Source organism: Barbatula barbatula, assembly GCF_947034865.1.
Source record: "Barbatula barbatula genome assembly, chromosome: 18".
NCBI classification, from domain to species: domain Eukaryota; kingdom Metazoa; phylum Chordata; class Actinopteri; order Cypriniformes; family Nemacheilidae; genus Barbatula; species Barbatula barbatula.
In genome coordinates, this window is record NC_136781.1 from 21,095,059 (window position 1) to 21,108,027 (window position 12,969).

Here is a 12,969-nt window from a genome sequence, read left to right on the forward strand (position 1 = left end):
AAGTTTAGAGTTATGTATATCTAAATTGAACAATGACAAGGGCACAAGGTTTGCTTAGGGCCCCAGACGTCTCGGATCGGCTCTGCAGTGTCCATCAGGTGCCAAGAGTTTGGATTTGTCATCATTTACAGTTTCAATATGCGTTTTATACTATATTGCTTCCATGAGATATCCACAAATGATTTTCTTCCCTATTTTTGTAAAATTTCAGATCTAATTATGACAAACTATATATCGTTAGAAAGGTCTGAGACTCTTAAATACATTTATCATCAGTGTTATATAAAATAAAGTATGTTGGAAGTGTAATTGATTCATAAATGACAAGAGTTTGTATAAAATCAAATACATCCTGCGGAACACCTTTACTTCAATACTTTGCATGTAAATTCTTATCTTATCATGTCAAACATTATATCGTTGGAGAAGCGTAAGACTCTGGAATACACATTTGATCAGTGTTTCCAAGAATATCTATTTAGGAAGAGAAACTTGATACATAAATGATAATTGATTCCCATAATTAGTATGTATCAAAAGTATAGTTTCAAACAAATGTATTGTTTTTATACTGCTTCTGTGCTTTCGTAGTTTTTCATTGTGTCTGTTATTGGAAAAGTAAAAAAATAAACAAAAAGCATCTCAATGTCTGTTGTGTTAAAACCAATGGAAGCCTACGGCCACTGGTGTGTTTTGGTGGTAGTGCGGCTAAAAACACTCAGACCCCTCAAAATCTTGACCAAACTTGATACAACACTTGGTGACCCTTGGGACTTGGACTTATGACATTTTGGATCTGATACGTAATTGTTTTTTAAAGAAAAACAAAACCTTAAAAAAATCTTTTTTACCGTTTCTTTGTGAAGATGCTGAATAGGAAAATCACATTCATTTTGTTCACATTCACTGTATTCATACACATTTCACACACTTTTCAATATTATGACTCGTATGCAGTAGTGACAAGGTACGAGCAAAACACTGAGCTCAAAACAACAGTTTAACAAAACAGCTGTTAAAAATACATTTGATTTGTTTGAGTTTTGATTTTGACTTGAAAGTGTTAAACACAAATCTGATAAAGAAACATTTGAGCAGGAAAACACAGTTGTCAAAACCTTTATTCTCTTATGAATGTGCTTGCATCAGACCACATGTGTGTGTTTTGCAGGGACCAGAAAACAGTGAATGTCTGTCTGCTAAACAAGAAAATTATCTTACAAAGATATTTATTTTGTTTTAAACGAAATATGGCGTTTCATGTTGTTGTTTTACTACTGGCTATTCAGGTTAATGTGTTTGCTGATATACAACAATTAGTATGCGACTGTAATTATGAAATGATATGTTTTTATTATAAAATCAACATAAATGAATACCACCGTGATGTGAAAATGAAATGTTTACATTTTTTAGCATCACAATGAGATTTTTGAGGGGTAGCTTGTTATGATGGTAAAAAGCAATGATAATGTTTTGCCTTCGACGTGTTTTTGAGAATCCATAATATGTGAAATATGAAAAAAATATGTAACTACATTGAGAGGCACAGAGGTTTTGAAAATCTAGGTTGAATTTAGCCGTGGATGTTTGATGAAGGAGAAATCTAGACATAACACATACAGTTTCTGATATGAATATATATCTTTAAAGCCACGCAAGGCATTTGGACAAATGCTCAGAAATATCAGGTTGAGAAAGATCTGCAGATGCACGATTCCATATTTAATCAAATAATAGGACAGACATCTAAAATGCAGAATTTGGCCCTGCAGGTGGGACACGGGACCCTGCTGCTCAACCACGTCTCTGGCTGCTGCTGGTCCTGTCGACTGGCGAACCATTTACCCATACACGTAAGACACCACATGGGCCGACAGAAACACGGCTGACATTCACTGTCATCCTGACACAGCCGCACAAGTTTGACGTTCGCGTTGACCTGCATGCATCCAATACACGGCTCCGGTTCCTGTAACAGAATACAAGACACAAAATAAACTTGATAGATCATCAGGTGTGTCACAAGGTCAAAGCTTCGCTTTTTTTTTTAAAACTACTAAGAAAAAATTCTAGACATTTAGTTTTTGACGGCTGATATTTAGGCCCAATCAGATGCACTAAATCATTTTAAACAGGCTCCAGAATAAACTCTCACCCAGCACCGAATAAGAGGAAAACTACCTTTGTCCCTAAATTATAAAGATTGAATTGCCAGATGGCTGTTACAGAATTCCATCATATACTGTAATGGGCAGTTAAAATCACAATGTCTGACCTTCAGTGGTTCTTTATTTGCCCTGAACGAATCAAATGAAAAATACAGAAACATTACCTAATTCAAAGAATTGAGAATTCAAAGTTTGTTCTTTGACTGTATGTGAAAACACATTAAACCTGTGAAACACATGATGTGAGGCTCTCATATAAGCCGTGGCAGGCTGGTAAGATGTTCAAATGACAAATGAATGCATTGATGCCATGTTATTTCATTTAAGAATTGATAAAATGAAAATGACACAGACCATTGTGATGGCTACGGTAAGAACCATGTTCCCTCCACACATGCACAGCAAACAATACATCAGCAACTTTAAATTAACAGCACATGTGTTCCCAACAGTCCACGGCACCATCTAGTGGTGGATTAGTACATTTAGGCTCCAACACTCATAATTGTAAGAATATAAATTTACAATTACAAACAATACACACGTAAGGAGCCATAAATATCTCTGTACAAGAGTTTCCATTTCAATTCAGTCTTCAGCTTCGAGTTGGACTGATCGAACAAATCCCTTTTTATCAGGGTAAGTTTGATCGCTCATCCGCCATGAGCCTCGAGGAGCCACAGGATCCATAATAGCAACAACTTCTCCTATCATAAAGCTTCTTCTTGGCTTCATCCATTTCTGTCTCTCTTGAAGTAATATGGTAGGTATTACCCACCCATCTTTTCCAGAAGATATCTGATGTCTCCATCTTTTCTCCATCCAACGAGAAGTCTCTCTCGTTGAATGTTCCAGGTTTTGATTTCAGTACAATAATGTGATTTGGTGTAAGCGTCATCATCAGAGGCCAGTTTGTCATCTAGGACAGCCATTAAGAATTGCTTCGATCTCACACAGTAGAGTCTCTTCTGACTTGTGTCAACTGCCACTAGTCAGCCATCTTGGCTGAGAGAAGACCTGCGGTATCTCATCATCCCAGTTAACATTACACTTGGATATTTCTTGGAATATCTGTTTACAGGCAGAGTAAATGGTGAAAGAAATCCCAAGGGATCATCAATGGAACTAACCGCAGACAACATGCCACGTCTTGTGTGAGGATGCTCCTCTATGCATAACCCGAAGGTTAATTTATCCAAATACTCTTTCCATGAGTAGGTCATCTCTACCCAAGTCAAGCTCTTTAATTGCCTTTGTTCCTCTGGACTGCTGAACATAACAGAACGACGATTGCTCATCCACTGAAATCCACCCTTGGCACAAGCTGCAAAGAGATTCCGAGACATAAGAAGTGCTTCAGTTTCTGTAGGCAAAGAAATGAAGCGGTCATCCATATAAAAGTTCTGAAGAATAGAATTGGGGTCCAAAAGCAGAAGGATCAAACCGTGGGGGTCTCGTGCAATCCTCCACCAAAAAGATGAACTTTCATCCTATACTCTATAGCATTCTGTGTCACATCACCATCACGGAACCACAAAAACGCAGAAAGTCCACATGCTTTGGAGAAACCTTTACCGGATGAAACATGGTTTGTACATCAGCTATCAAAGCAACAGGTTCTTGTCTTAGTTTTGTAAGAACTCCTTCCAGAGAATAAGTAAGACCTCGCAGCAGCTGACCTTTACACATTGCACCAGAATCAAACACTACTCTGAGAGAGTTCTTTTTAGGATGATACACACCGTGGTGCGGTATTTACCAAAGCTTACCATCTTCTCCTTTTAACTGATGCTGTGGCACTATCTCAACATATCCTAAATCAATAACATCTGATAAGAAAGAAGGATACTCTTGCTTTTCTACAACACTTCGGTTGTTTGGCATGATGACATCAGACGATTCAGAAGGCAAGTCAATCCTGTAATGACCATCGTCAAATCAACTTTCCATTGTTTCCATAAACTGTTGATCCTCTCTGGACATGAGCACATCCTCCTCATTCAAGTCATGATTATATTGGCCAATTAACAAAACCTCTGACTTGGCAACTGAAAGAAGTGTTTAACTTTATTTATTTGCATGAACTTAAATGTGCGCTGCCTTTGCACATTTTCAATAATCACTGAAACACCTTTATCCAGTGTTTTAACATTACTAAAAATTCATTTTTATATTTAAAAGAATATATGCATGTATGTGTATGTTTTTACAAATACAAAATTCATAGGCACAGTACACAATGCCTATAATCACAAGTAATCGTTTTACGGCCCTATTATTATTATTATGATAAAAATAATGATAAATATATTAAAAACATGTAATTGATCATTTTCGTGTTTTGCTATGATTTCTTTTCCTTATTTCTATGCTGTATTCCTTGTATGTTAAGCTGCTTTGCAACAATGAAAAGCAATTGAAATATATTTTTGATTGATTGCGGCCATCGCTAAATAAACACTTTCTTCTGTATTTACAAAATGTGTGGCTTCACCTGTTCACTTGGGCACCTGTAAACATCATTCATCCTCACATATGACTTGAAGGTGTCCAGAAAAAGCTCACTCATGGTCAGGTGGATGACCACATTGGCAGCATTTCTGATTGGTGCATGCAGTTTTTCCTGCAGCTCCACGTACTCTGTAGACTTTAACCTGGAAGAGAAAATACAGATGTTCAGTATGAATTCAGGAGATGAGACACGCACTCACAAACACATATAAGTAAATCTGAAATGACCTTATGTCAAAAGACTTGACTCTGGGATTGATACTGGCAACAGTGATGGTGACTATCTGCACTGGTGTGTTTATGTCAGGTGACAGGCTGTGATGTTTGGAGTCGGTGACGGTCAAATGACAGTCCTGATGCAAAGCAACATGCAAGTGATACGTGGTGACCTTCAGCACCCAAGTATCGGTCACAATCACTCTTGCACTCGGAGAACCCGAAGCAAATTTGTCAATGCGGCGAAATTCAGTGTTGATGGATGACGCCACGGCCCTCCAGCTGGAGTTTGGGAGGGCGTGAACGCTGAGAGCTTTACATATGGGATGATTCGCCCATCCTTGTCTGGACCAATAGAAAGCCAGTGCACAACTCACAAGCTGAACGGCCAGCGCAACGCCAAGATAGATTTGCCATCCCTGACTTGCATGATGGATGTAAAGAAGACTCTGGTCAGGAGCAGCGAAACACATTCCTATGTAGTAGCCTGCAACACATGTGCACAACAACACGTGTGTTAGAGCGAAAGCAGAATACCTTTTCCATTGCAGAACTGAAAACCGCGTAGTGCGTAGAACCAAAACACAGCAAGCGTTGTGTTTAAGTATGGATGGCCAATGGGAAAATGACGTTGTGACCAACACAATCCACAACAAATCTGTTATAGCAGATCATAACTGTCATGTCTATACAACTGTGTAGAATTAGCAGAAATGTCTCTTGTCTTGTTTCTTCTTGAGTTACATACAGTAGTAGATAGATAGAGCGGAAGTATACTTTAGAGATTGACCGTAGTATACAGAAGGACACAATAAGAAGTGTGCTGGTATTGCATTATCGCACTGTTTAAAGAGTGTACACTGTGAGTGTTGTTGTCATACCCAGGGGCAGGAAACAGTGGACGATCAGTGTTAGTGTTGTTCTCTTGATGTGGTGTTGAATAAAGCTGATGTCTTCACTGCCCAGCCATCCCGAGAACATGTGCTGTACTGTAAAACCAGCCGAGCGAAACTCATTGGGTGTAAATACAAAACACAGCGAGAGCACGATATAAGCCAGACTGAATGTAGTGTCCGGCCGGTCCATGTTTACATCTCAACACGCTGCTACTGCTGATGAGGCCTTCACAATAAAAGTACAGGAAACAACCCCAACACGTTTGATACTGTTACGTTTATGTATTTAATCGTGAATAACATCTGTGTGAGCAGTGAGAACAGATACAACAGGTTTATTGCATGTTTTGTGCGCGTAATCAGAAAGTGAAACCATGAGACGTGGAGTATTTTCAAAATAAAAGTCATGGCCACAACAAGCAGAAATAGACAATGCAAGTTTAGTTGTTTTAAAATGCGATTAGCATTAAAAATATTTTAATATTACAAACGTGATATAAATGTTATGTCAATAAATATTTAAAAACAGCAGTGGAGCACTATATTATTATTATTATTGTTTTTGTTGTTATACATGTATATTTATTATGTGAATTGTATCATTATTCATAACTAAATTACAAAACGTTCACAAATAGCATTGACACAGTAATACATTTTTATTTTACCAGCAATTTGTATATTACAAGGGATAAAGGGTCTGTTTCTAATTAATATCTTTCTGTTCTACGAATGCGTTTAAAGAGACTGTTTACTGTTACAAAACTTCAGTCGCTATTAGATTATTAATGATCATTTTAAATCTAACTCTTTTTATTTTGCCTTGTTGTGCAGCTCTGTCGAGTTTATGCAGAGGCAGCAGTTTTTGCCAGAGGTGAACTGGAATCCCCTGGTCAGGCCTGATTGTTTCCCTCTGAGGGGTTTTTCTCCTCCAATGGCACAGTTTGCATTCTGTTTGCTGGCCGGGGGGCTGCTAGAATTGTATAGTTTTATTCCATTAACACTGCATATAGAAATGTATAGTGTATCTAATATTTGACCTGTGTTTTGATTTGCATAACCTTATATGTTTCTTGTACAGCTGCTTTGAAACAATGACAATTGTAAAAAGCGCTATATAAATAAAGCTGACTTGATTCACAAACAAATGATGTAAATATGATGTGTCCTAGTTTTTCAGGAATAAACGTCACATGAAGGCTATAATCCGACTGCGCTAATCTCATCGCAGAAAAGAGAAAAGGCGCCATGAAACTTGATTGACAGGCGAAACTCCTATGAAGCCTCAACAACACAACCAATGAGAGCTAGACCTTTGATAGCCTGGAGGCGGGACGGAGCTTTCTAATTGGCTGTGCTCTGAAGAGGCGGTGCGTAGCGTCCGGTGGCCGTCTTCATCCTTGGTGCGGGATCCGAATGCAATTTCTCATGAAAACACTTGATTTTGAATATTGACTGTATAAATAATCATTTACACGTATACATGTGCGTCAGAAAGTGATGTCCAGCAGGAAAAGCAGACATTTTTGGGGCGAGGAGGAGACAGATTTTCTCCTGCAGACATTAAGGGAGATGAATATAGATCGATATAAAGACGGACGAAAGCGTCGCAACAGACTCATCTTCAGAAAGGTTTGCGCTAAACATAAAGCAGCGGGCTTCTTGCGCTCGTGTGATCAGATCAAACACCGCTGGAAGACGCTCAAGTCCATTTACTACAAGGCAAAAAGACAAAACATGTCCAGTTCTGACGGCGCATTTAAGCACTTCGATACAATGGAAGAGATTTTTGGCCACAGACCCTCAGTAATGTCAAAGCAGACTGTAACGTTAAATAACGTCAAGTGTAAAGATGAAGCTCCCGGCGCGGAAAACAGGTGCTGGACTTCTGACGAGGATGAATGTGACGGTGAGCGAGTTTCCTTTAGTTCAGTGGGAAAAACTCATATTTCTCTTTATTTCTGTCGCGCTTTTCACACTTTTTCATTGTTGCAAATCAGTACAGATATACAAACACGAAAGAAAGAAATGTGTACACACAGATATACGGAATCATTCAATTACATTGAATAAACGAGAACGTCTGATCGTAAGTGGATCGTTTTGAATGCATATAAATAAAAAGAGTTTATATTAAACTTTTATAAGATGTAGCTTACTGAAGGTAATAAAATATTGTCTGTAAAAAAGAGTTTGGTTCCAATATGATATTTTGGTTCCAAAATGTTTTTACTGTGTTAGTTAGCTTGAGTTATTATGGAGTAAAACAAAACAACTGTAGTTTGATTGATATTAATTGCAATGCACAATAAAAAAACATGATTTTGTCAATTTGGGGAGTTTTGGAAGCAAACTTCAAATATAATTCGCAAAAATTGGCATGCATGAATAACGCAACAATGAAAAGAGAGAGATCACTACATAAGATGTAAAAACAATGCAATACTTTATTTATTTTATTTGAATACTATAGCACTTTTACAAACGTTACATAGTTGAAAAGCAGCTTTACAGTAAATATACAAGGAAAGAACAGTATGGAAATCAAATGACAGAAATGACAGAAACAATATATAGAAACACAGAATTGTAAATGATGTACTTGTAAACAACAGTCCAACAGCATTTGTGCTGCTTTCATTTGATCATTGACTCGAATATCTATGAGATTTCAATAGATATGTACAACAGTTATAAATGTTCTGTTGGTTGTATTTTTTTGTGTAGCGTTAAAAACTGAAACATGATGTTAACGTCTTCCGAAGTGGTCTATAGTGCATCTTTAGTGATAACTTTGTGAGTTTCTAACCTTGTTTTATCTTGTTCTGTCAAAGAAGATGGTGTGGATGATGAGGAAAGCAGAATTGAAGAAATACAGCCAATGAAAACAGAGAATGAGCCACTTATTCTCACACAACCATTACATGAGAGCTCGGCTCCGGCAGAGAGCGCCACATCCACACAACCCTCCATTTCTTTAGAGATCATCAACTGTACCCCGGCATCCACTTCCCAGCAGCCCTCTGTTCAAGGTTTGACTTTTTTTCAGATGTATCATGTGACACTAATTCAGTAGCGTGATTTCACCCGTGTCTGTTTGCTGAACGTAAAGTGTTCGAAAACTAAATTCATGTACAGATGTAAATTAGATTTAATTAGGATTTCCCAGAAGACACACGCGGGAGCCTAAAGATCGAAAGTGTTACTGTAGCTTATACTATGCGTTTTCTCTTTCTGTGTTTCAGACACGTTCAAAGAAAAAAGCCCTTGTTGCACGGCACTGCACGCACAGTATCAAAACTTTTTCGAAAGAATGCAGCAGACACAAAACATGTGGCTAGAGCGTCACCTTGAACAGAGTCATGCCCGAGAGGAACGACTCATTGCTCGAGTGCTCGCCGAACACACCCGCTCTATGGAGGCCTTGATAAATCAGCTTTTTGCAGGATTAAGAAGCCTCCTGCCCCATGACCAGCTGCATTTAAATCCCCAACAGATTCATACATCCACAGATATCCTCAATCCACACCCTGATCATATCATCAACCCGACAGAGCACCTGCAGACATGAAGTGTTCCTTCTCAACCCGAGGACCACGCAAGGGCAAGATAAACCAGTGAAACAAAAAACCTCATCTAAATATAAATGTTTTATTTTGAGTATGTAAAAGATTTAAAATAGCAATAAATATACTTTTTTTCCCATTAAAAGACACTGGGAGTAATTATAAGCACACCAAACTTTTGTTACATAGAACTGATTGATAGTGATTCTGTAACTATCAGTATATATAAGGAAGTGTAAATAGTTTAAAAGACCAAACTGACAACCACTGAAGCTTAGGGACATTAAGCGGGTCCTGGCATGTTATGTTGTGTTAGGTTCAGTATATCATTAACCTCTAGCTGTCCTCTTTTTCAAGTTTTTATGAAGTGTTTAGTTATGGAAAAGTTCATTTTTTAAATGTCTTACTTGAACACAATTATCCTAACAATGTATTGTAATAAAAAATAAGATACAAGAGGTTTTACTATACTGTCTGTCAGAACTCGCTGGTTGCACAAGATGGCGCCGGTGAGCTTTTGGGACGCCAGGGTCGGCAGACTAATTTCCGGTCGTTGGAAAAATATAGGTGGCTGGGAAATATGGTTGTTTTTTTACATAAAAAAGAAGAAAGTAATATGACAGATCCTCTTTACATTGCTGAGTACTTCGTTTAGCCAAAAAAACTTGGTTATTAGACCGGAAATTAGTCTGCCAACACTGCCGTTGCAAAAGCTCACAGGTGCAATCTTGTGCAACTAGCGCATTGACTAAACTGTTTTTTTTAATCCTTTTAATTTTATTTAGCAAATTCAAGACACGCGAATATGTACGCTAATACCTCGATAGCACATCTATTTGATATCTACATTTTCATCTCCAAGACATCTGGCAGATGCTGTTTGCTCATCTGCACTACATCTCTGAGGCGTCTGCTGTCAGATGTCATATAGACCTCTAGAAGACGTCTGTTAGATGGGTATGATTTAGAATGATGTACAACAGCTCTTTCTTAGATGTTTATACACAGCAGATGTTTTCCAGATCTTAAGCAGATGTACCTGTGCTATCTGGGCAGTTTACATGTGGATGCTTTCTGCAGCTGTTTATTTGTTATGATACTGACTGAATTAGATTGAGATTTATATGCGTACATTTAGTGAAATGGCAAAATCTAAAGTTTTAGTTGTTCAGCAGGTCAGATGTTCAGTGTGTTTGAATCTTCTGACAGATCCACAGATCATTTTCTGTAGACACAGTTGATGATGATCATATGTTGGACATTATCGGTCATGATGTCTGAAGGCCATGTTTGTACAATATTTGCCTTTAATGCTTCCTCTAGACCAGGGCTAGTCAACTGGGCTAGTCAAATTTGCAACGTTATAATCGGCAATCCACAGCCACAGACAGTCGGTTTGCACAGGCGATAGGCCACATTCCGGCTCACGAGTGCGATTGAGATTCACCTGAAGATGAGATAAGAGCGTTCAGTTTTTTGCACAGATCCATTTTGCACTGATTCATTTTATAAAACGGCAGTTAAACGTCATAAGAGGTAGGGATTAGTGCTGAAAATATTAGCGTTTCATTGATTTGACTTTTAATAATTCAACCAAATAGATTCATAAATATCTTCTTGAAAAAACAATGCCACACACATCTTGGATGGTGTCATGACCCAGGCCTCTGTGGCTCTCCAGCAACCACCAGAGGGCATCCTCTCCCGAGTTCTGATTCCGTTCTGGGCTACATTACCCAGATGTCCGGTATCACAGGATAATCACAACCCGGTGTTCCCCGTTACCGCTCCATTATATATAATGTGCTTGAACTCTCATTCATCGCAAAGTCTTGTTTAGCCCGTCTTGCATTTCTGAGAGTTTATATTGATCTGTTTACCTGTGTATTACCTGTGACTACTGCTGTACCTTTGACCCCTTGCTGCCTGCCCTACCGACCCACTGCTTTGTTTGTGACCTGTCTATTGCCTGCCGCCTGCCCTGATCTCAGTCTGGTACCGACCTAGATTCTGTCTGCCTGTGTTATTTTTGTCGCTGTTGATTGACCCTTGCCTGATTATACCACAATTTATATTAAACATTGCAAATGGATCCGAACGCCCCTTACTCGTCATTACAGAAGACTTCGCCATCACAGGATCCAGCGATGTTCTACCAGCTCTCTTCCGAGGTAACAGCTTAAGCCTCCGTGTTAGCCACACACCAACAACAATTGCAGAGACTCACCTCGCTCACCGAGGAACTCGTGAAGACGCTTCAATCTCTTCACGTAACCCCTCTACCAGCGAACCCTGCTCCAGGAGAGGAGTTATGGAACTCTGCGTTAGGGAAGCAGCACAGCTGCGGAGTACACCATCACTTTTTGAACACTCGCTGCTCAGACTGAACCTCTTCAGCTGTTCTACCGGAGGGGACTCAACAGCGATCTACAGTCGGAATAAGCCTGTAGGGAGGAGGGGAAAACCCTAGAACAATTCATGGAGCTAACCATCCATCTCGATAACCTGATGCGCTCACGACGTACTCACCGAAGTTCTCCCTCAGGGGCAGTCGCTCAGAGGTTCAACAATGCAGAGCCCATGCAGATCGGCGCTACCCAACTTTCAGCGGAGGAACGGGAGAGGCGCATCCGTCAACATCTGTGCCTATACTGTGGTCAGGCTGGTCACCTGAGGGCTTCCTGTCCCACTCGCCCTCCTCGTCAGGATTCTACCTCGGTGAGTGCTACGGTTTACAATAGCAATTCATTTAATGTCCCGGTTACTCTAAGCTCTGGAGAGAGAAGTGTTACGACCATAGCTATGATTGACTCTGGGGCTGCGGGTAACTTTATTGATGTCTCTTTTGCCGAAACTCATAATATTCCTCTCGTTTCATGTGAATCCCGGGTGGCAGTGGCAGTGCTAGACGGTCGACCACTGGGCTCGGGAAGAATCAAATACACAACCCCAGAGATAAAACTTCAATCCGGAGCTCTTCACACCGAATCCATAAGACTGTTCGCTATTGAATCACCTCTAAATCCCGTCATCCTTGGTTTACCTTGGCTACAGAGACACAACCCATGCATATCATGGTCAGCGCAAGAAATCATTCAGTGGTCAACGTCCTGTAAGAATCATTGTTTAATCTCACACCAATCATTCAATCACCCCCAAGAGGAGGAGAGCAAGCCCTACGATCTATCTGGTCTACACGAGCAATATCAGGATTTATTGGAGGCTTTCAGCAAGTCCAAAGCATCCAATCTTCCTTCCCACCGACCTGGCGACTGTGCCATCGATCTCACCCCAGGCTCTATTCCCCCCAGGGGCAGGATTTTTCCTCTCTCACAACCCAAATCCGAGACCATGAGGAATTATATTGAGGAGGAGCTGGCCAAGGGTTTCATAGCACCGTCCAAATCGCCAGCCTCAGCAGGATTTTTCTTCGTTTAGAAGAAGGACAGGGGTCTTCGGCCCTGCATTGACTATCGAGCACTTGACGATATCAGCATCAAGTTCCGCTACCCATTGCCCCTGGTTCCTGCTGCCCTAGAGCAACTCTGCAGTGCCAAATACTTCACAAAATTAGATTTACAAGGGGGACGAGTGGAAGATGGCTTTCTC

General features: G+C 39.8%; 2 protein-coding genes across 3 annotated transcripts; one reads left to right on the forward strand and one right to left on the reverse strand.

Annotated features, from left to right (window-relative positions):
• Positions 1–337: 337 nt before the first annotated feature.
• On the reverse strand, positions 338–6,177 carry tmem129 (transmembrane protein 129, E3 ubiquitin protein ligase). The gene is made up of 4 exons (XM_079479806.1): positions 5,780–6,177; positions 4,911–5,385; positions 4,666–4,825; positions 338–1,972 (listed from the first exon to the last, which is right to left on the reverse strand). The coding sequence occupies exons 1-4, from the start codon at positions 5,982–5,984 to the stop codon at positions 1,730–1,732; spliced, it is 1,083 nt and encodes a 360-aa protein (XP_079335932.1). The 5' UTR covers positions 5,985–6,177; the 3' UTR covers positions 338–1,729.
• Positions 6,178–7,148: 971 nt separating this feature from the next.
• LOC306907885 (uncharacterized protein) lies at positions 7,149–11,723 on the forward strand. Of its 2 annotated transcripts, none has more exons than XM_079480375.1 (3): positions 7,149–7,703; positions 8,629–8,826; positions 9,040–11,723. In XM_079480375.1, the coding sequence occupies exons 1-3, from the start codon at positions 7,295–7,297 to the stop codon at positions 9,363–9,365; spliced, it is 933 nt and encodes a 310-aa protein (XP_079336501.1). In that variant the 5' UTR covers positions 7,149–7,294; the 3' UTR covers positions 9,366–11,723. The 2 variants fall into 2 exon arrangements, with proteins under 2 accessions (XP_079336501.1, XP_079336502.1); XM_079480376.1 differs by having other exon boundaries at positions 7,156–7,703; positions 8,632–8,826; positions 9,040–11,451.
• The last annotated feature ends 1,246 nt before the right edge of the window (positions 11,724–12,969 follow it).